Source organism: Anolis carolinensis, chromosome 4, assembly GCF_035594765.1.
Source record: "Anolis carolinensis isolate JA03-04 chromosome 4, rAnoCar3.1.pri, whole genome shotgun sequence".
In the NCBI taxonomy this organism is placed as follows: domain Eukaryota; kingdom Metazoa; phylum Chordata; class Lepidosauria; order Squamata; family Dactyloidae; genus Anolis; species Anolis carolinensis.
In genome coordinates, this window is record NC_085844.1 from 247,772,853 (window position 1) to 247,794,813 (window position 21,961).

General features: G+C 41.3%; 1 protein-coding gene across 4 annotated transcripts in view; it reads left to right on the top strand.

Moving 5' to 3' along the window:
- LOC100555627 (signal-regulatory protein beta-2) overlaps positions 1-21,961 on the top strand; it is a 36,653-nt gene that overhangs the window by 5,927 nt on the left and 8,765 nt on the right. The window contains exons 1-3 of one of the 4 annotated variants that reach the window (XM_062979102.1): positions 11,098-11,265; positions 12,248-12,532; positions 14,844-15,197. In XM_062979102.1, coding sequence (XP_062835172.1) covers positions 12,262-12,532; positions 14,844-15,197 — 625 coding nt within the window. In that variant the 5' untranslated portion in view covers positions 11,098-11,265; positions 12,248-12,261. Of the gene's footprint in view, positions 1-11,097; positions 11,266-12,004; positions 12,533-13,895; positions 14,040-14,843; positions 15,198-21,961 lie in introns of those variants that run through there. The other 3 variants (XM_062979104.1, XM_062979103.1, XM_062979105.1) reach the window with 3 other exon arrangements.

A 21,961-nucleotide genomic window follows, 5' to 3' on the forward strand; every position in this document is an offset into this window, starting at 1 on the left:
TATGCCAGTGTTGGAGGCTTCTTTGCAGCACTGGCATTGGTAGGAAGTTAAAATACGCTGCCTCTGGGTGTGGTGGGATTTTCCACTCTGGAGGCTTTCAAGAAGAGAGTGGATGGCCATCTGTTAGTAATGTTTTTGTAATAAGTATGTTTCATTTTGTTTTCAAAAGAACAATAAAAGTAACTCATGTACAACTGGTATGTACATTTACCAATCCTGAATGCTCTGGTGTTCTGTTTGGCAGGCACTGGGCATGCTTCCAAACAAAAACTTTTCTAGGTCTTACTTTCGGGGAGGCCTTATATTTAGCAATGCAGCAAAACTTCTACTAGGTCTTATTTTTCGGGGATGTCTTATTTTCGGGGAAACAGGGTAGCAGTTCGAAAACATGCAAATATGAGATCAGTAAGTATCACTCCACCGGGAAGGTAACAGAAACGTCATTCAGCTAGAATAGCTGCCAGAAATGCAGCTGAGTAATGGAGAACTATTGGAGCCTCCGGTGGCTCAGTGTGTTAAAGCACTGAGCTGCTGAACTTGCAGACCGAAAGGTCCCAGCTTCAAATCCGGGGAGCGGAGTGAGTGCCCGCTGTTAGCTCCAGCTTTTGCCAACCTAGCAGTTTAAAAATATGCAAATGTAAGTAGATCAATAGGTACCGCTCCGGTGGGAAGGTAACGGCGTTCCATGCAGTCATGCTGGCCACATGACCTTGGAGGTGTCTATGGACAACGCCGGCTCTTCGGCTTAGAAATGGAGATGAGCATGAACCCCCAGAGTCGGATACGACTGGACTTAACATCAGGGGAAACATTTACCTTTATTATTTCATAATACTTTTAGTTCACAAATCCATCTGTCAGCAATGCTAGATTATGTATTCCTACATGGTAGAAAAGGATTGAACTGGATGTCCCTTGTGGTCTCTTCCAGTTCTATGATCCTGTATGAAGGAGAGCCAGAGAAAGACAGATTTTCAGCATTGGGTGCAACACTGGGGGGATCCAGTAGGTCTACCGAACAATGGGAGTCACTTTTTCCTTCTCTAGAGAGCTTTGCAGGGTGATGATTGCTTTCCAAAGCAGAAAGTGTCCATTTAGGGAAGGATAGGGAATAACTTGTTTGCCACTCTGCTTTTGTCTGCTGCCAGAAGCATCAGTCTCACTGAACTCCATCAAGAACCACCCTTGAGTATAAGGATGGATAGATGGATGGTTTCCAAATTATCCATGCATTATTTCCACTTCCCTTCCTGGTCTGTGCCACTTGAATGTCTATTTCTTTCAAAAGACGAGATCTCCCCAAGTCTTGACCTAGAATCATATAATCCTACACGTGGAAGAGACCACCAGGGTCATCCAGTCCAACCCCTTGCCATACAGGAAGACTAAAAGCCACGACATATGGCAATTCAGCCTGTGCTTCTCATCACGCTGGATTTTTTTTTACTTCATTTGCTCAGCCTCTTCCATCCAGTTTGGAGTCAAATGTGGACCCATCTTTACCTGGAAGTTATTACGAATACTATTACAAAGGTTGGAGGATCTCACTTAGAGTTCTCTGGAGTTTATTTGGATAGATATCTGTCATATTTTACACACTTCCTAGCCTCCCTCAATGTATCCAGTTCATTTGAAGCAGCTAAACCTGGATCTCATTTTCCATCTCTCAGTCAAAGTGAAGCTGCATTGAAATATATAGAAGGCTGTTGATTTGCTTTCTGCTAAATCTTCCCCTCCAGACGGAATAATCCAAAGCTCTCTGCAGGCAGCCTGGGACTCCTGCTGGAGATCCCTGTAGCAGGAAATAAGGGTGTAAGTGGAGTTCTCTTGAATCTGAACAGAGGCGGATGTAGTCGCGCAACCTGCTGTGTTTCATTGTGCCCAACCAAATGCCTATGTGGAGACACTCAGCAGGGCAGGAGGGCAACAGGCTTTCCAGCTGAAGATACGCAGCTGGTACAGTGAACTAGAGGCTGGAGTTTTTACTTTTTATGATAACATTCAGAAATTCTCATGGTGAGTAGGAGAGTTCTTTGAGCTGTGTTCTCAAACAGTAATGCACATAGATCTCATTCGTATTGCACAAAGTACAGATTGCGCTTTGTGGTAACTTTGATAGCTCTACGCCTGTGACCTATGAAATCCTGGGAATTGTAAACAGAGAGATAGAAGGGTCTCTGACAATTCTAGGGCTGTTTCTACACTTTAGAATGAATGCCATTTTAACCATCATGCCTCAAGGCTATGGAATCCTGGGTGTTCTGGGGCTGAGAGTGCATCACTTGCCCAAGATCATCCAGTGGTTTCCATGGACAAGTGAGGAATCAAACCCAGGTCTCCGGAGTCATACTCCAACATTCAAACTGATATACCCACATGGCCACTATCAGAACACTGTTGCCAAGAGCATAATTGTCACCTAAACCTATCTCAGAAGGCATCAGCCACACAAAGAGAAGGAGTTTTGTTCTATTGGACAGTTGGATGGCATTTCTATGATAAGTATGATGAGTGGATTGAATGAAATTGAATTAAATGTATATAACTGGGATCTGACAAAGACTGAAGACACCATCCTAAGAAAATTGGAACCTGGGAAACCTGGAAATTTACAAAGGAGGTGAAGAATTCCTGAACTGCTGAACTGCTGACATGACCAGAGACCATGATTAACTGTTGAGTTGAAAACATGTTTACGTAATCAAAGATGATTTTTTAAGTTAAGGAAGCAAACACAATACACCTTACTTAAGAAGGTGTATCTCCAAAGGCCTGCCGAAACATCCAAGTCTTCAGTTACCTCCCTTCAGGAAACAACTGAAGACTTGGATGTTTCGGCAGGCCTTTGGAGATACAGTCATTAATTGATCAGCCCCAAAGGGTTTTTAATAATCTATCCTGTATTTATTTATTTATTTATTTACAGCATTTATATTCTGCCCTTCTCACCCCGAAGGGGACTCAGGGCGGATCACATTACACATATAGGCAAACATTCAATGCCTTTTAACATAGAACAAAGACAAGACAAATATAGGCTCCGAGCGGGCCTCGAACTCATGACCTCCTGGTCAGAGTGATTCATTGCAGCTGGTTGCAGCTGGCTTGCTCTCCAGCCTGCGCTATAGCCCGGGCTTAATTTATTACGATTTTACCATTTATGTGTTTTAAATGCAATCTTTTATCCTGTATTTTTGTTTTAATTGATACATTGTATTACTGTTTTATCTTTTTATAGTGTGATTTGTATTACGTTGCCTATATTTTGTCCTATGTTGTTTGGGCCTCTGCCCCATGTAAGACGCCCCGAGTCCCTGCGGGGAGATGGTGGCGGGGTATAAATAAAGTATTATTATTTATTAAGGAAAACTAACATCTGTCCTGAAGTGTTGGAGTCAGCATGTTTTAGATGTTAAAACAATCTGCCTGTCATTTACAACTTTTTGAACAACAACAGCGTAAAATTGCTATATAAGAGACCCTTTTAAAATCCAAAAGTGTGACAGACAGTGGAATCTGGTCACCTGCCTCTTTCTCCAAGGGACGGAGAAGATGGTGTATCAGCCAAATGGCAGAATTGCAGGGAATGCAATCTGGCCCACATTAGGTTTTCTTCTCTAGGAGACGGAAGAAGGGATGGTAATGTATGCATGTGTGCAAATGTGTATATATATATATATATATATATATATATATATATATATATGTGTGTGTGTGTGTGTGTGTGTGTGTGAATGTAATATCCCCTTTGTTTGTGTAGCCAATGTAGCTATATAGTCTGTGTGTGTCTATCTTCTTTCTCTGTGAAGTGCCTGATATACTCTGTCTCACTGAAAACAGCATTTAAAAAACCTTTTTAATATTTAAAAAAGTATTCATGACATTTCTACCCCATTTTTGCCAGTGACTGAGGGTGCATCTACATTGTATAAATACAACTTGACACCACTTTAATTGCCATGGCTCAGTGCTGGAGAGCCCTAGAAGTTTTAGTAATGTTATATGATTTCAGCATTCACAAGAATCATGGGTTCAGAAGCCCAGTGTGTCTAGCTGGTGGCCAAAGCAGGACAGAGACAGATTAGAAGGCAAAAGCAGATATCTTTATTCTCAATGGCCAAAGAGGATTTCAACAAAGGAAGCTGGCATACCCCAACTGTGAAAGCATGTGTGTATAGTATATTTGATAGAAAGAAGAAGAAGTACAAAACATTGATAATTTCCACACTTGTTTCCCATTAATTCTGGAGGATGCTGACTAAGATCCACAGCCTTATTGGAGGAGACGTGAGTCTGCTTCTGCCTCTGAGCCAACCAAAGGCAAGGTGGGAAATTTAATAAATTGTCATTGCTCAAAGACAGTTAGAAGTTGTCTGGCTGTTATTTGTTCCATTCCTTATGGGTGTGTGAAGGAAAGAATGTGGGTGGATTTGAGGTAATGGATGCTGATGTTTATAGTTTCCTCAGCCTAGGAAGGGAACTGGTCCATGCTGGTGAAACAGTGGATGTTAGCCAGCCCAAATGAGTTCCCAAAGGTAAGGTAAAGGTCTCCCCTGATGTTAAATCCAGTCGTGTCCGACTCTGGGGGTTGGTGCTCATCTCCATTTCTAAGCCGAAGAGCCAGAGTTGTCCGTAGACACCTCCAACGTAATGTGGCTGGCATGACTGCATGGAGCGCCGTTACCTTCCTGTCGGAGCGGTACCTATTGATCTACTCACATTTACATGTTTTCAAACTGCTAGGTTGGCAGGAGCTGGGGCTAACAGCGGGCACTCATTCCGCTTCCAGGATTTGAACCTGGGACCTTTTGGCCCCTATGTTCCCAAAAGGAAGACAAAATAATACATTGGGCACCATCCTGACTTCTGTTTTGCCTCCATTGTTAAGTGTGTGAAGGTAGAGTCAGGGGATTATGATGATTTTCTCTAAGTGAGAGTGAAGCAAGGGCAAGGTGAGTTCAGGAATTCCAAGCAATTTCATAGAAAAATTACTTTTTAGGGCAATTAGAAATGACTATGTGGCTGGCTATATTTTCCACGAATGCATGGAGCCACATCTTAAAATTCATATATTTTATATATTGCTGGGGGGTCTGCTTTCTCAATATCAGTAGTACACAATCTTTTGCCTTCTCCGCTGCCTCACCGAGCTGCAACTTCCAGCATTCCATAGCACTGCATTATTTCTATGGTGTAAATACACAATCAGAAACAGAATTCCATATCACAGGTGTATGTCAGGCAAATACTTAAATAATTATACAAAACTATATATACAGCCTCCCATGTAGAAATCTGACCATTGTGTTTATATAGATTAGTCGCTAGATGGCACTGGATTTCATTATATCATCTGAATGGATTGAAACTGTTGCTTAAAATAGCCTAGCAATGAAGAAACTATAGGATTCTTTGGTCATTTTAGCAGAAATTATGTAGGGGAATGCATATAAGTGGCCTAAGTACCCTAAAGTTGTTTTTATTGATGTTGATGTTTTTTACTGGGATAATTGTTTTATTGCTTTGTTACTGTTATTTGTTTGTTTTATCGGGCCTGGCCCCATGTAAGCCGCCCCAAGTCCCTTCGGGGAGATGGGGCGGGGTATAAAAATAAAATTATTATTATTATTATTATTATTATTATTATTATTATTATTATTATTATTATTATTAAAGGCATAAGTTCCCATCTGCTCTTGGAAGCCTAGTAATATTAGCTCTGGGTAGTGCTTGGATAGGAGATCATCAACAAATACTGAAGGTTGTTCTTCAGAAGCAGGAAAAGGGAAATCCACCTCTAAGTATCCCTTCTCTAAGAAAAGGCTGAGAAATTCATGAGGCCCCACTGTAACTCAAGCATTAATTTTAAGGTACATAGATTTTATTTATTTATTTATTTACAGTATTTATATTCCGCCCTTCTCACCCCGAAGGGGACTCAGGGCGGATTACAATTAACACATATATGGCAAACATTCAATGCCAACAGACAAACAACATACATTGGACAAACTCAGAAGCATTTTTAACATTTTTCCAGCTTCACGATTCCGGCCACAGGGGGAGCTGTTGCTTCACCGTCCAGTAGTGGCTGTACTTCCTCATTCCTTTGTAAATTAGCCTCCCGCATAAAGCGTCCCTAAATTTCCCTAATTGACAGGTGCAACTGTCTTTCGGGGCTGCATAGGTCAACAGCAAGCCGGGGCTATTAATGGTCGGAGGCTTAACCCGAACCGGGCTTTGAACTCATGACCTCTCGGTCAGTGGTGATTTATAGCAGCTGGTTACTAGCCAGCTGCGCCACAGCCCTGACTCGGAACCGTTTCCCAAAATGTTACAGGCTAGGATTTTCAAAGCATCAGAAGAGATGACTTTTCGAACTATCACTCCCATAATCTCCCAGGACTGGCTGGGGGATCCTGGGTGTGGCAGTCCAAAAAGAAGAACATTCCTCCTGGAGAAAAAGTTGGCCAAGGATGATCAAGTGCTATAGGCTAGATTTTGTTTGGCTACAGGCGTTTTCTGCTATGAAATGTTGGAAGGTATGATTAGGCTACATGTCTGCTTTCTTAATCAGTTACAATAGATCTGGTGACCACAATTCTGTATATAACCTCTGTCTACTTGTAGATTTATCTCTGTGGAAAATATAATTGAGCAATGTGTGGTCTCTGAAGATGCCAGCCACAGATGCAGGCAAAGCGTCATGAGAGAATGTTATTTACTGGAACATTGCTATACAGCCTGAAAAACTCACAGCAACCCCTATAATTGAGCAGTTTCACAATTCTGTTCACTTTTTTTGTGAACTGCGAGGTTTGAGAAACTGTAAGTCACTTCTGGCCTGAATATGGAGCAATCCATATTCTGCAAAGAGCTGCCATACCACAAGAAGGAACCAATAAAGTGACCATTGAGTATCAAGACTGATGTGCTAGGGAGTGCCAGTGTGCACTGGTGCAACCCAAAGTACGAGGGACATCTTTGTCTTGATAAGGATCTTTGCAATTCATTAGGAGGGTTCCATAACAACTCTATTATGTAACCGAGAACTTCAAACCACAAAGGAGAGGGAGGAAGTGGGTGGAATCATCTTCTTTGTATGGCATTTTTATCTTTAAAGAAGACACAGAATTTACTCATCCCCATCACACAGGATCACCTCCTTAGCGCAACCATTTAAATGATACCAGCACACTTTTTAAAACAGGCATCCTTTTAGAAACACCACTTTCCATGAGATCGTTTCCCTTGAAACTTCTGCACTAAAAGAGATAAGCACACTTTAAAAAACACTTCTTTCAATGCGACCCACACCATCTGTAAACCACTAATGGAAACAGAAAGAGAATTAGCAGACTGCCCACATCACATTAGCAGATAGCCCATGCTGAAAAGACATAAAGTAATTGCACAAATCCACGACTTCCCATCCCAAGGAAAAATACTCGTTTTTAAGCATCTCTATGTGCAGGGAGAGGAGAAGAGTCTATTAATTATAATCAGAACCCTATATTGTATTCATTATACAGTACTGATATCTTAATTTTATTTTAAGTCTGAAAGCAGAGTTCATGGTGTTTTGGGGGGTTTTTGGCTTTCTCTGGGGATAGGATCTGAAGAAGTGTCTTGTTATGTATTCTCATATGTAAGAATAGTGAAAGGCAAGAGATTAGTCCAACCCTACTCTCTTCACCATGGTGCAACTTCTGGCCTTTTTGAATGCCTGGATGGAGGAATAGTAACACAGAGAGGTGACACTAGTGATTTTTCTTCTCTACAGAATGATTGTGACCTATCCATGCATCATGTCAAAATTCATAATTTTGGCCCCCTATCCTGACTTCGGGAACCCCTGGTGGTGCAGCGGATTAAACAACTGAGCTGCTGAATTTACTGACCAAAAGGTCACCGGTTTGAATCCTGAGAGTGGGGTGAGCTCCTGCTGTTAGCCCCAGCTTCTGCCAACCTAGCAGTTTGAAAATATGCAAATGTGAGTAGATCAATAAGTACTGCTCTGGCGGAAAGTTAATGGCACTCCATGCAGTCATGTTAGCCACATGACCTTGGAGGTGTCTACAGACAACGCTGGTTCTTCAGCTTAGAAATGGAGATGAGCACCAACCCCAGAGTCGGACACCTTGACAGATGGCAAATAGTTGAGAGTCCTCCTCAACAGAATTTGCTTTTGCTTCTGAGGGAGAGAAGAGCAGCCAGGCACATCTCCATTGTGCCTTTGCTCCAGCAGATAGTTAAAAGTTTTCCTCAACAGTATTTTCTCTTTCCTCTGAGGGATTGAAGAGCAACCAGGCACATCTCCATTGTGCCTTTGCTCCAGCAGATAGTTATGAGTCCTCCTCAACAGTTTTTGCTTTTGCCTCTGAGGGAGAGAAGAGCAGCCAGGAACAGCCCCATCATGCCTTTGATGGGTTAGACATGGTTAGACATGCTGGTTCCAGATGACAGTCACATTTCCTGACTTTGAGGGAGAGAAGAGCAGCCAGTACCATAGCCTACAACCTGGATTGACTTATCCATGGGCCAGTACAAAAAAAAAGTATCAAAAAGAGAACTATCACCTTCTCTTGAGTTGAGTAGTGAAAAGCAAAAGCTTAGTTGACCCAAGAAGAAGCTACAAAAAACACCAACCCCTCTACTTTCTCCACCTTGGTGCAACTCCTAGCCTTTTTTAATGTGCTTAAGGGCCATTCTCCACAGAATGAACCTCAATTTATCTATGGGTCATATCAACATCCATAATTTTGGCTCTCAAACCTACTTTGGATCTATACATGAGAGGGATGTATACATAAGTATATGATTTTGTTATCTAAAGATGCTCTCCTAAAGATAGCATGTTCTTCATTATCTAAAGATATTCACCTAAAGATAATATGTTCTTTCCACTGGATTTACTAGAGATAATATGTTCTTATCCAGTGGGTTCCGGGGCTGGGCATCATCTCAGTTTCCTGAGCACACAAATAGATTGTTACAGAGCATTTTGTATTTTAACTGAGAAGAGCAACATAACCTACAAATCTTGCAAGATAACCTACAAATGCAATGCTAGAAGTACTCAAAAGTCCAATCTAATCCATGGATGCTTCAGACAGGGAATTGTTTCATTACTATGCTCATGAGGACTAGAAAGGTATATCAAACTCCAAACTCCTGGATAGAACATCAGATTGCTATGAGATAGGAGGAGGAAATCACACCGTTTCCTCCTCTTTCTGCTAAAGGAAATATCTGACAGAGAAAAGGAGATAAGGTAAAAGAAAGAGCACAGACCAAGCTGAAGCCTGCCATCGCAATGGCTCTCAGAAATCTCCTGCATCCATCTCAGCTGTTGATCCTTCTTTTCCAACTTCTTGGTAAGTTTTAAAATATAAAAAGTCAGATCAGCCACTTGCCCTCCAATTAATCAAGGCCTATAAATTAATATTAATAGGACTGCAAACTACCTTGAAAACCTGATGATAGTCAAGTAACCCATTCCCCCCCCCCCCAAAGCTTGCTATAAAAGTATCCTGCCTTCTATGCTTCCAGGGAACAAACACCTTATACAAATTGTATTTGTACATGTAGAGATGAATTAGTAGTCATTATTTCATGTGCTTTTTCTCCTGTGGTTTTTACAGAGTTGAACAAATAGGAAAAATTACAGCCTTCTTATTTAAATTCAGCAGAAGATATATTAATCAGCACTTGGTTTATTTTTTTGCAGATGCTAATGAATATTTAACATAAGTTGTTGCAAAGTTTCTTGTCACTTTGCCAAGATCTGTAAGAACATTATTCAGACCCTTTAGTAATATCTATTGCTTTTGTCATCTTTTAATTTGTTTATGTTTTGAGATTTTAAAAACTGCTGAACTGCTGGTCTGTTTCTTATTATATAATTGTGTGTTGTGTTTTGTATATTGTATATTTATACAAGCAGTCCCCAAGTTATGAACAAGATAGGTTCTGTAGGTTACTGTGAGTTTTCCGGGCTGTATGGCCATATTTCAGAAGCGTTCCCTCCTGATGTTTTGCCCACATCTATGGCAGGCATCGTCAGAGGTTGTGAGATCTCACAACCTCTGAGGATGCCTGCTATACATGTGGGGGTTTTTTTAATGTCAGGAGCGACTTAAGAAACTGCAAGTTGCTTCTGGTGTGAGAGAATTGGCCATCTTCAAGGACATTGGCCAGGGGACGCCCGGATCTTTTGATGTTTTTATCATCCTTGTGGGAGGCTTCTCTCGTGTCCCTGCATGAAGCTGGAGCTGATAGAGGGAGCTCATCCATGCTCTTCCTGGGTTGGATTCAAACCGGCAACCTTCAGGTTAGCATATCAATTGCTTGATATAAAGCTCCATGGGCTACCGATCTAATTTTGGGTACAATTCAAAATTTGGTTGTGCCTTACAAAGTCCTGTACAGATCAGGTCCAGGTTATATTGAAGGACTATATTCTCCTTTAAGAGCTGTGTCTGTGTTTAGAGCTCTTATTGGAATGATCATCTTTCCATCCCAGCAGCTTCACGGATACATATAATAGGAACCTTGTTGGGCTTCTCGAGCCCCCTTCCTTGGGTGGATAGAATGGTGCCCTCCATAGTGTCCTTCTGCAGTTTGACACAACTTTGAAAAGAACTGTTTAAGAACCGGCTAGATTGTCTGAATTGGTTGTTGCTTTCAAATTGAATTCATTGCACTTGATGTTTATCTTGAAGTGGGGGAACAGCTCCATAACGGCTGCATGGTACATGGAGCTGATTTGATTTCATGACCTTGAATCACATTAACAAAAGCTGCAGGTTGCTCTGAATTTCCCTTAAGAATCTGGAGCAAATTGTGACTTTTGGCCCATGTAAGCTGTTGGGCCAGAACTAAGATGGAAGAGTATTTACACGGCCATCCAATATGCCCCTGGCTTTGGTGGCCTGGGAACATAGAATGGCACTCACTGACCCCTTCTTGTTCACTTTGTAGGGAAAAAGAAGATATGGAGAAACATCCCTTGGAGTAGTGGTTCCCAGCCTTTGGTCCTCCAGGTGTTTTGGACTTCAGCTCCCACAATTACTAACAACTGATAAGTTGGCTGAGATTTCTAGGAGCTGAAATCCAAAACACCTGGAGGAACAGAGGTTGAGAAACAATGCCTTAGAGTATCAGCTTATATCACAGAGGGGTTTGGATATAGAGGGAGGACACGTCAGGTCACTCCTGTTGGGAATGGATGAGCCGTTAAGCTCTAATCACCTTCTTTATGAGGTAAATTCCCATTAAAATAGAGTAAAAGTTGCAGCAGTGAGACTTACGCGCAGTGTGAGTTTCGGAAGGCCTCTTTGTCATCAGGAAGGCAAAGGGATGCAAAGTTAGCTTTAAAGTTTATTGAGGTAAAAAGAAATCCATTGATGGATAGAAAAGGTTCGGACCTAACTAGCTAATCTATCCTGTTCTAATACACATAGACGGATTACAATGACAAAGCTCTAGATAGCTACATCTTGACTAATAGAGGACAGAGGTGCGTCCTCTCTGGAACAAAGCAGGAAGCTGGAATGGCGACCAGCCCCATGAGGCTGTTCTTCTCTAGGGCCATAAACATTCCAAAAGCCAAATTGGGGAAGTTACGTCAAAGCCCTAGGAGAGATCTAAAGCATCTTTGATTTCTAAAGCATCAAAGGGGTGGATTGACCTAAACAGGACATGAGGGAGGAAACAATAGTAAATCCTATCTAGGCATGCTTTGTAAACGGGGAAAGGATTCCCTCAATCTAACTCTATCATCTATCTGACTACATTTAGACTTGAGTAGTCCAGGATGATTCCCAACAACTCCAACCCTATTACTGCTGCCCACTGTGAAGCATTCTTCACTCTTTAGTGCTGTTGCATTCCCACCCCCCACCCTTCAGTTCTCATCGCAGTTTTGGCCTCCAGCTCCCGGAAGCCTTAGCCAGCTGCTCCAGGAATTCTGTGAGTTGGAAGCCAAAACAGCTGGAGGGCTGTAGGTTGTGCAGGCCTGTCCTAGAATGATGTTGGATGGCCACCAGTGGAGAAGTGGGAAAGGATACTGACCATTATTGCTAACAGATGAGTGTAAATGAGTGATGTTCAAAAACCTTTGATTGTAACCAAATTTTTCAGGAACCCAACATTGAGCTAAGTAGACCCTGTTTGGGTAGGGCCCACAGTTTGAGAAGCCCTGCTCTAGAGAATTGGAAAGACAATGGTATTTCCTTTATTGCAGGTGTCAGAGGTGAGATGACGAGGGTAATACAGTTGCCGGTGACCTTGTTGGTATCAGCTGGAGAAGAGTTCACCCTGAATTGCACTGTGAGAGAGACTGGACAACAACTAGAAGACCACCCAGTCAGGTTCATTAAAAATGTACAGCTCTCTAAGCAAAGAACGGGACTTGTTCCTAAATTCCATGCTGACTTCTCCATCACCATCAGTACTGCTGGACTTGGGGAGACCTATGACTGTATGAAATATGAAAAGGGGGGAAGAAAAGATATGCAAGAAGCCACTGGTAAGGACACTGTGTTTTCTGTGGTTGGCAAGTCCCACTTAAGGTCTCTTTGGGTCCAAGGAAGGGAATCCTTTCTGTTCACTACTATCCCAAACATGGATGGAAATTGCATATTGTGTTCACATGAGAATAGACTCAAGGGTTGCATGTTTGAATAGCAGAGAGAAAACGGAGAGGGGCAGCCTATTATTAGAAATATTTTATGGCTATCCCACCATGTCCCCAGTTCAGGACACAAAGCAGCTTCCAACATTTAAAACAAATATCATTTTAAAAATTCACAGCATGACAGAGTTGAAAAGTAATTAAGCTACCGTGTTTTCCCGAAAATAAGACAGTGTCTTATATTAATTTTTGCTCCCAAAGATGTGCTAGGTCTTATTTTCAAGGGATGTCTTATTTTTCCATGAAGAAGAATTCACATTTATTGAACAAAAAATGAACATTTATTATATACTGTACAGTAGTTGTCATCACAAACCAGCATAACCAGACAAAGTGTGAATCCTATCAAGAAGTTCTTGTTACTACCATTATTTTCATGTACAACTAGTATGTACATTTACCAATCCTGAATGCTCTGGTGTTCTGTTTGGCAGGCGCTGGGCATGCTTCCAAACAAAAACTCTGCTAGGTCTTACTTTCAGGGGAGGCCTTATATTTAGCAATTCAGCAAAACTTCTACTAGGTCTTATTTTTCGGGGATGTCTTATTTTAGGGGAAACAGGGTATCAAACAGTAGAAATAGTTAAAAGAATAAGCAATTAGAAAGAGAGAGGCTATGGATAATGTGCTAGGTTTTCTATCTCTAAAGCAATCGGTCCTCAAAGGTCTGCTGAAATGAAAAGCTTGAAATAAAGGCTACCAATGTAAACTCTCTGAGAAATGTGTTCCAGAAACTGGGAGTAGCTATATTTCCATTGGATGTTCCTTGGAGGATAGTAGGATGGAAAGAGGGATCTCAAAACCTGGCCAGGTTAGACTACGGATTCACCATGCATCGTGACAAATCCATTGGGGTCCCAGCATGAGGTGTGGAGAACCGGACCCTCCACGCCCCACATTGCCTGCCTTACCTGGACCCCCATCCCATGGGAGGGAAGCGTTGCCACCTGACTTCCCTCATTGCTCCTAGGGCAACACGGGAAGCTTCATGTGTTGCTACCGTCACAGCATGTGCTGCTTCCTCTTCTCTTTCACCATGGAGCTCGGCCAGAAGTTGATGTGTGCTATGAGAAGAACTCTGTGGTGAAAGAGGAGAGGAAGTGGCATACAAAGCCCGCCTGATGGGGTCGCTGGATAGAATATCAGGCTGCTGTGATTTAGAAGGAGGAAGCCACACGGTTTTTTTCTTCTGCTAAAGGAAATTTTTGAGGAAGAGAATAAAAATACAAGAAGGAACAGAGACCAAGACAAATTCTGCCTTCCCCTACAATGAGTCTCGCACATCTCTTGTCTCCAGTTCTATGTCTATTTCAGCTGTTTATCCTTCTTTTGCAACTTTTTGGTAAGTGTAAAAAGTCAGATAGGCCATTTTTTTTTCGATTTATCTGTTAATTTATATTAATGGGACCGCAAACTATCATGTGTAGATGATGATCATTGCACAACCCAATTTGTGCCAAAGCTTGATTTGATGATATACTGTCTTCTGTGCTTCCAGGGAATTACTTATAAAGATTGTAACTGAACATGTGGAGATAAATCAGCAGTCTTTATCTTACATGTTTGTTTGTTTTTTACAAAGTTGAACAAATAGTACAAATTATATTTTTCTTATTTAAATTCATTGAAAGAACTTTTAAAAGGTTCTTGGTCTGGGTTGCTGTGAGTTTTCCAGGCTGTATGGCCATGTTCCAGAAGCATTCTCTTCTGATGTTTCACCCACATCTGTGGCAGGCATCCTCAGAGGTTGTAAGGTCTGTTGGAAACTAGGCAAGTGGGTTTATATATTTGTGAAATAATAGCCAGAGTGGGAGAAAGAACTCTTGTATATTGAGGCAAATGTGAATGTTGAATTGGCCACCTTGATTAGCATTGAATGGCCTTGCAGCTTCAAAGACTGATTTCTTCCTGCCTGGGGAATCCTTTGTTGGGAGGTGTTAAATGGCACTGATTGTTTTCTGTCTGGTATTCAGTCTGTTTAACAAACTTTGCAAATGCTAATTTATTATCAGTAAATATTTGATTTTTATTATATAGATCTGATGTTGCATAAAATAATTTCAGGCAGAACGGGGTCATGAAAAATGTCTGTCGTAGAAAGGGGTCATGAGTGGAAAGGTTTAAAAAGTTCTGCTCTTTGTTGCAGCTGTCGAAAGCCAGATAACAGAGATCATACAGGTGCCAGAGAGCCTGTCAGTGTTTGCAGGAGAAGAGTTCACTCTGGATTGCCTCCTGATAGGGAGGGGTCTGGTGGTACAAGGGCCAGGAGGGGTCCGGTGGTACAAGGGCCTCGACAGAACCCAGCCGGCCATTTATTCTCAAAAACAATCGTCCCTTCGAGTGACAAGGCTTTTTCCTGAATCCCCCACCGACTTCTCCATCACCATCAGTAACGCTCAATCTGAGGATGCTGGGACCTATTACTGTGTGAAATACAAAAAAATATTTAATATAGAGGCGGAAGAAATGGTTGGGAAAGGCACCGTGGTTTCTGTGATTGGTAAGTCCTGCTCAAGGTCCCTTTGGGTCCAAGGAGGGACATCTGCCCTATTCACCACCACCTCAAACATTGAGGGGAATTGTATGTTGCATGAAAGGGCTTCTTCAGAGCTGCCTGTTTAAATAGTAGTTGCAGGAGAGAGGCCAGCCTATTATTAATATGTTTATTGCTATCCCACCTTGTGTCCAGTCCAGGAGGTAAAGCAACATTCAAAACAAAAGTTGTTTTACTTGGGAACAAGCTACTGGAAGAGATTCAACAGCTAAATCATCTGTCAAAATATAAGAGACAACTGAAGACCAATCTCTTTCAGTAAGGCTACCCTGTCAAATGTTTAACTATGAATTTTAAAGTTGTATTCTGTGTCGAATGTACAGTACAGTCTCACTTATCCAAGCCTCACTTATCCAAGCCTCTGGATAATCCAAGCCATTGTTGTAGTCAATGTTTTCAATATATTGTGATATTTTGGTGCTAAATTCGTAAATACAGTAATTACAACATAACATTACTGCGTATTGAACTACTTTTTCTGTCAAATTTGTTGTATAACATGAAGTTTTGGTGCTTAATTTGTAAAATCATAACCTAATTTGATGTTTAATAGGCTTTTCCTCAATCCCTCCTTATTATCCAAGATATTCGCTTATCCAAGCTTCTGCCGGCCCATTTAGCTTGGATAAGTGAGACTCTACTGTATTTAATATTTGTTCTGTGTATTTTAAGATGTGTATTTTAATATATGAATTTCATTGAATATTTTATGATGTGTTTTAACTGTATGTTGTCGAAGGCTTTCATGGCCGGAATCACTGGGTTGCTGTGAGTTTTCCAGGCTGTCTGGCCATGTTCTAGAAGCATTCTTTCCTGGTGTTTCACCTGCAGCTATGGCAAACATCCTCAGAGGTTGTAAGGTCTGTTGGAAACTAGACTATTTGGGTTTAAACAGGGTGTTTGAAAAAGAACTCCCTAGTTTTAATGTATTTTACATTACAACTAGGGAGTTCTTTTTCAAACACCCTGTATATCTGTGGAATAAAGTTCAGGGTGGGAGAAAACTCTTGTCAGTTTGAGGCAGGTGTGAATGTTGCAATTGGCCACCTTGATTACCATTGAATAGCCTTTCAGCTTCAGTTTAACTATGTTATACACCGCCTTGAGCCATAAGGAGAGGTGGGTAAGATAAAAACTATTATTATTATTATTATTATATTATATGACACAGCAAACAAGGTAGATATGCTGGATTTCGTTTCACAAAATCGTAAGTCGAACACTTCCCAAGTGTCTAGGACTGTGTGATGTATTTTCGGATGATGTGCGCAGATCCCAGTTCGCCTTTTGCAGTTGGCAGATCGTAATTTTGTCAATGCCTATTTTGTAATTTTGTCAATGCCGGGACCACCTGCACTGGTTTCTGCCAGAGTCTTTGAAGTTCAATATTGAGGTCCTGATAGCGGATGAGTTTTTCCTGTTGTTTTTTGTCAATGCGACTGTCACCTGGGATGGCAACATCAATGACCCAAACCTTTTTCTTCTCCACAACTGTGATGTCTGGTGTGTTGTGTTCCAGAACTTTGTCAGTCTGGATTCGGAAGTCCCACAGTATCTTTGCGTGCTCATTTTCCAATACTTTTGCAGGTTTGTGATCCCACCAGTTCTTTGCTGCTGTGAGGTGGTACTTGAGGCATAAGTTCCAATGAATCATTTGGGCCACATAGTTGTGCCTCTGTTTGTAGTCTGTAATTTTCTTACAGCACCTGAGGATATGATCAATGGTTTCATCGGCTTCCTTGAACAGTCTGCATTTTGGGTCATCAGCTGATTTTTCGATCTTGGCCTTAATTGCCTTTGTTCTGATGGCTTGCTCCTGGGCTGCAAGGATCAGGCCTTCTGTCTCCTTCTTCAGGGTCCCATTCGTGAGCCAGAGCCAGTTCTTCTCCTTATCAGCTTTTCCTTCAGTTTTGTCAAGGAACTTTCCATGCAATGTTTTGTTGTGCCAGCTGTCAGCTCTAGTTTGTAGTGCGGTTTTCTTGTACTGTTTTTTTGTCTGCTGTGCTTTGATGACTTTCTGATTTTTGACTTCAATCAAAGCAGGTTCTTCACTTTGCTTTACATATTCTGCCAGGGCATGTTCTTCTTCTTTGACTGCTTGTTTTACTTGTAAGAGTCCTCTGCCCCCTGATCTTCTAGGCAGATATAGCCGGTCAACATCACTGCGAGGGTGCAGTGAATAATGAATGGTCATGAGTTTTCTTGTTTTTCTGTCAAATTGTCCAGTTCCGTCTGTTTCCAATTTATAATGCCAGCAGTATATCTTATGACAGGTATGGCCCAGGTGTTTATGGCCTCGATGGTGTCGCCTACATTGAGCTTGCTTTTGAGAATTTTTCTGACCCTTTGTGTGTATTCTTTGCTGACCAGAGTTTTCACATGTTCATGCTTGATGTTGTCCAGCTGTAATATGCCCAGATATTTATAGGCCTCTGGCTGGTGACGCTTTATTGTTTGACCATTAGGCATATTTATGCCCTCACTTTCAATGATTTTTCCCTTCTTCAATGCCACTGTTGAACATTTGTCCAAACCAAACTCCATGCTGATATCGATGCTAAAAATTCGGACAGTGTTAGTCAGGACTGGATTTCAGTTTGCATTTTCCCATATAGCTTCAGGTCATCCATATACATCAGATGCGAAATTTTGTGAGATTTTTTAGATGTTTGATAGCCGAGGTTTGTTTTTTGTAAGATTGTTAACAGAGGGATCATGGCAATAATGAAAAGCAGAGGGGACAATGAGTCTTCCTGGAAAATTCCTCTTCTGATGTTGACAAGTCCATAGCTTTCATTTCCAATAAACAGTTCAGTTTTCCAGTGCTCCATCGTGTTTTCAATGAAGGTGGCAACGTTTTTACAAATCCCGATGGCGTCCAGGCACTTGATGATCCAGCTGTGTGGGAGTGAGTCAAAGGCTTATTTGTAGTCAATCCATGTCATGTGAAGATTAGCTTTTCGGCTTTTATAGTTCTCCAGATTCATTTTGTCAATTAATAACTGGTCTTTTGTGCCCCTGCTTTTCTGTTTGTTGCCTTTCTGTTCATCTGGCAAGATGCTTTTTTTTCTTCAAGATAGTCTTGAATTCTGTCAGCTATGATGCCAGTCAGTAGTTTAAACATAGTGGGCAGACACGTTATTGGCCTGTAGTTTCCTGGTGCTGCTCCTTTTGCTGGATCCTTTTGTATCAGGTATGTGCTTCCAGTTGTTAGCCATTCACTAATACTTCCTTTCTGCAGCATCTCATTGAATTGTTGGGCCATTTTTCCATGTAAACTAATCAGATGTTTGAGCCAAAATCCATGAAGTTGATCACTACCAGGCGATGTCCAGTTCTTGACTTTTTGCACTCGTTTGCTGATCGTTTCAGATGTTATTTCCATCTGTTCCATTTTGTTCTGTGAGAATTTTCCTTCAAACTCCTTTATCCACCCAGCGTTTTTGTTGTAGTTATTATTTTCCCAAAGCTCTTTCCAGAACTTCATTGTTGCAGTTTTCTCTGGCTTTATGGTTACTGTGTCTGTTGTTTGGTTCAGACTCTGGTAGAACCGTCTTTGGTCTGATTGAAATAGTTGATTTTGTCTGTACTGGATGATTCTGGCTTCATATCTTTCAATTTTCTGGCTGTTGCTGTAATTTGTTCTTTCACAATTTCCAAAGCTTCTTCAATTTTTCTGGTGTTCAGCTAGCACTTTCTGATCAGGTATTGCTTGATTTTGTCATTCTTCAGTTTCTTCTCTTTCATATTTTTCAGGTTACTTTGCATCTGATCTAAGTTTCTTGATTTTCAACTGTAGCCTGACCTTCCACTTTGGTTTTCCAGTCGATTTTCTTTGGGGCTGACTTGGTTGTAGGAGCCCAAGCTCTTCTGTTACTATCACTGCTGCACTGTAGGCATACTGGTTTGTTTGTTCAATTGATGTTATTTGGACAGTGGAGAGTACTGTATTCACATCTTTCATTAAAGGCGCCAGGTGTCTCTTGGGCACTGTTTTTAGAGTTGGCAGCTGCTTTCTTATTGCATTTGCTGCAGCATGAGCCATGATCTTATCCTTGAGCTCTTGTTGTTTTGCTGTCAAGGTTCCTGGTAGTTCAGCAGGTGTTTCAAGTGCTGGTTCTTCAAATTCTTGCAAAGGCTCCACACTTTCTTCTGGTTCAATCTGTTCCACCATTCCAAATGTTGCTGGAATCTCTGCTGCTGTCTGTGCTGTGGTGTGATGGTAATTTGCTTTGCAGATTTTCTGGATTTCTTTGAGTTCAACTTCACTGAACACTTTGTTTCTGATTATGAATCTTCATTGGTCAGCCAGTCGGGGTTCTGTTATCTGTGAGTCAGGGTACTCTTGTTTCCACAACTGTTGCATCCTTTTTTGGTAGCCACGCTTTTGAGGTTCTGATTTGTAATAGCATTTCATAACTGTGCAGTTTTCTGGCATTGTATACTTCTGCCGCTTTTGTGACTGTTCATTTGTATTTTGATTCCGTAGCCCACTTGTCGATGCATGTCCAGAATCAGCAGCAACCACTGTGGTCATTTTTATCCTGGGCGACGACCGAGCCAGTATAGACTTTGTTTTGGTTTGATTCTCCATAATGCTAATGGGTTAGGTGCTCTTAGTTCTGCTCCTCAGCTGAGGCCTCTCTGGCTTGGTTGGACTTGCCGGTAGTTACACTACCGCCAGCACAGCTCTCAGTCATCATTGGAGTAGTTAAGCCCCCCCACCAAGGCAAGGTGGCACCTACAGGGGGGGATTATTATTATTATTATTATTAACATTCACAGCACACTAAAGCTAAAAAGGAATTAAGCTATCAAAATGTAGAAACAGTTAAAATACTATTTTTTTGAAAAAATCTAGCATATGGTACAATCTGCGAACATGTACATAAATTCTAGCTATTATTCTCTAGATTTACATCTGAACTAATGCATACTGATAATGTTTTTGGAACAAAGAGGACAAAAACACTCCAGGAGCCACATAGATTGTCAAAAATGTTCCCCGCACTCGAAACAAAAAATGTAAACAGGAGTCTTAAAAATGAAATTGGAAAACAGTGCTTTGGAGCTATTACCATTTTTCCTGTCAATTGTGAGAAAAATAAGGTTGAACACTGCGAAAGCCGCCAACTGCATGGCTATCAGCCTCTTTCCAGTAGACTTAAATCAAGGAAAACCACCACTAATGTTCCTCCAACAACAGCAAGAGTATCCCTTTTGGCAGCCAAACCAGGAAATCCCAAATGGATGTCCCCCACAACGATCTTCCTCCAGAGGCAAACCAAGAATGGGCAACTTGGAAGTCCCTGAACAAACTCAGATGTGGAATTGGCAGATCAAAAGACAACCTGGCAAAATGGCAAGACCTAAAAGAATCCTCCACCTTGTGTAACTTTGGAGCAGAACAAATAACTCGACATCGCTATGCTTGCCCACAATGCCCTGCCTCATGCACAGAGGAAGAACTACTTAAAGCTATAGACAATGCAGTCACTGTTGCCCATTTTTGGTCTAAAATTATTTAGATGCTTGTGCTTTTGACACAAAATAAATAAATAACCTGTTTCCTCTCAGAGGATCTCCCAAGGGCACGCAGCCACCCCTTTGGAGCCAAAAATGGGAAGCTTGAGGAATAGGTAAAAATGCCATGTACTCACCTTGGTGTAAATTTAGTATATTGAAGGGAGGTGTTTAGATGGTTGATGGCTACTGTTGCACCCAAGCCTGGAAACCACCTTTGCCCTCAAACCACACAGGAGTCCAGTAGTATTAACTAAACAGTTTATTGAGAAAAGTAAAAGCAAATATAAAAAGGCAAAAATACAAAAAAGTAATAGGAAATGCAATGTCCAAAAACAAGGTCCAAAAAGCCAAAGGAAAGGGGCTTTTAAGAGGCAATACTCCAAACAGCAGGTCTGTTCAATAGGAGTGTAAAATCGAGAATGCCAGGAATCATCACACAGACATAAATCCACAAGCACGATTCATAAATCCAAAAACAGGAAGCATACATCCAAAACCAGGGGAACAGGAACTTCATAAAAACCCAAAACCACAAACTGTCACAAGCACAGTTGGTGGGGACGAGAGAAAGAACCTTCTTGGTGGTGGCCCCCAGCTCTGGCACTCTCTCTCTAGGGAGATTAGGCTAGCATTTCCTCTGTCTACCTTCTGTAAGGAACTTAAAAGATGGATATTCCAATACCCATTTGCAAATGATTAGGCCCCTGTCTATGACTGCCCAGCTCTAAATAATTGTCAGATTGAAGTCAGCACTTTACCAGCCCAATCTATTTTTGCACAAGCTCATGCCCAGCCCCCACCCTCTCTAATCTTGATATGCCCACTATAGTCCTGGTTCTGGTTATTGAGATTGGTTTTGATTTATTTTAATGATGTTTTACACTTTGTTTTAATTGTTTAATTCGTTTATTATATGTTTATTGCACTTTTAAATGTGTTTTTATTTGGTTAAAGTTGGTGGCGGGATATAAAAATAAAGTTATTATTATTATTACTATTATTATTATCATCATCATCATCATCATGAATACAAGACTTTCCCAAGGGACTTAAACTTGAACGGGAACATGAAACCAGGACCCAAGATCCTCACGGTAATACAGCATTGCCTGACCTGACTCTAAAGCAAACAATCCTTTAATTTAAGGACCACAAGCCATGAATCCTGCCTTTGGCATATGGTC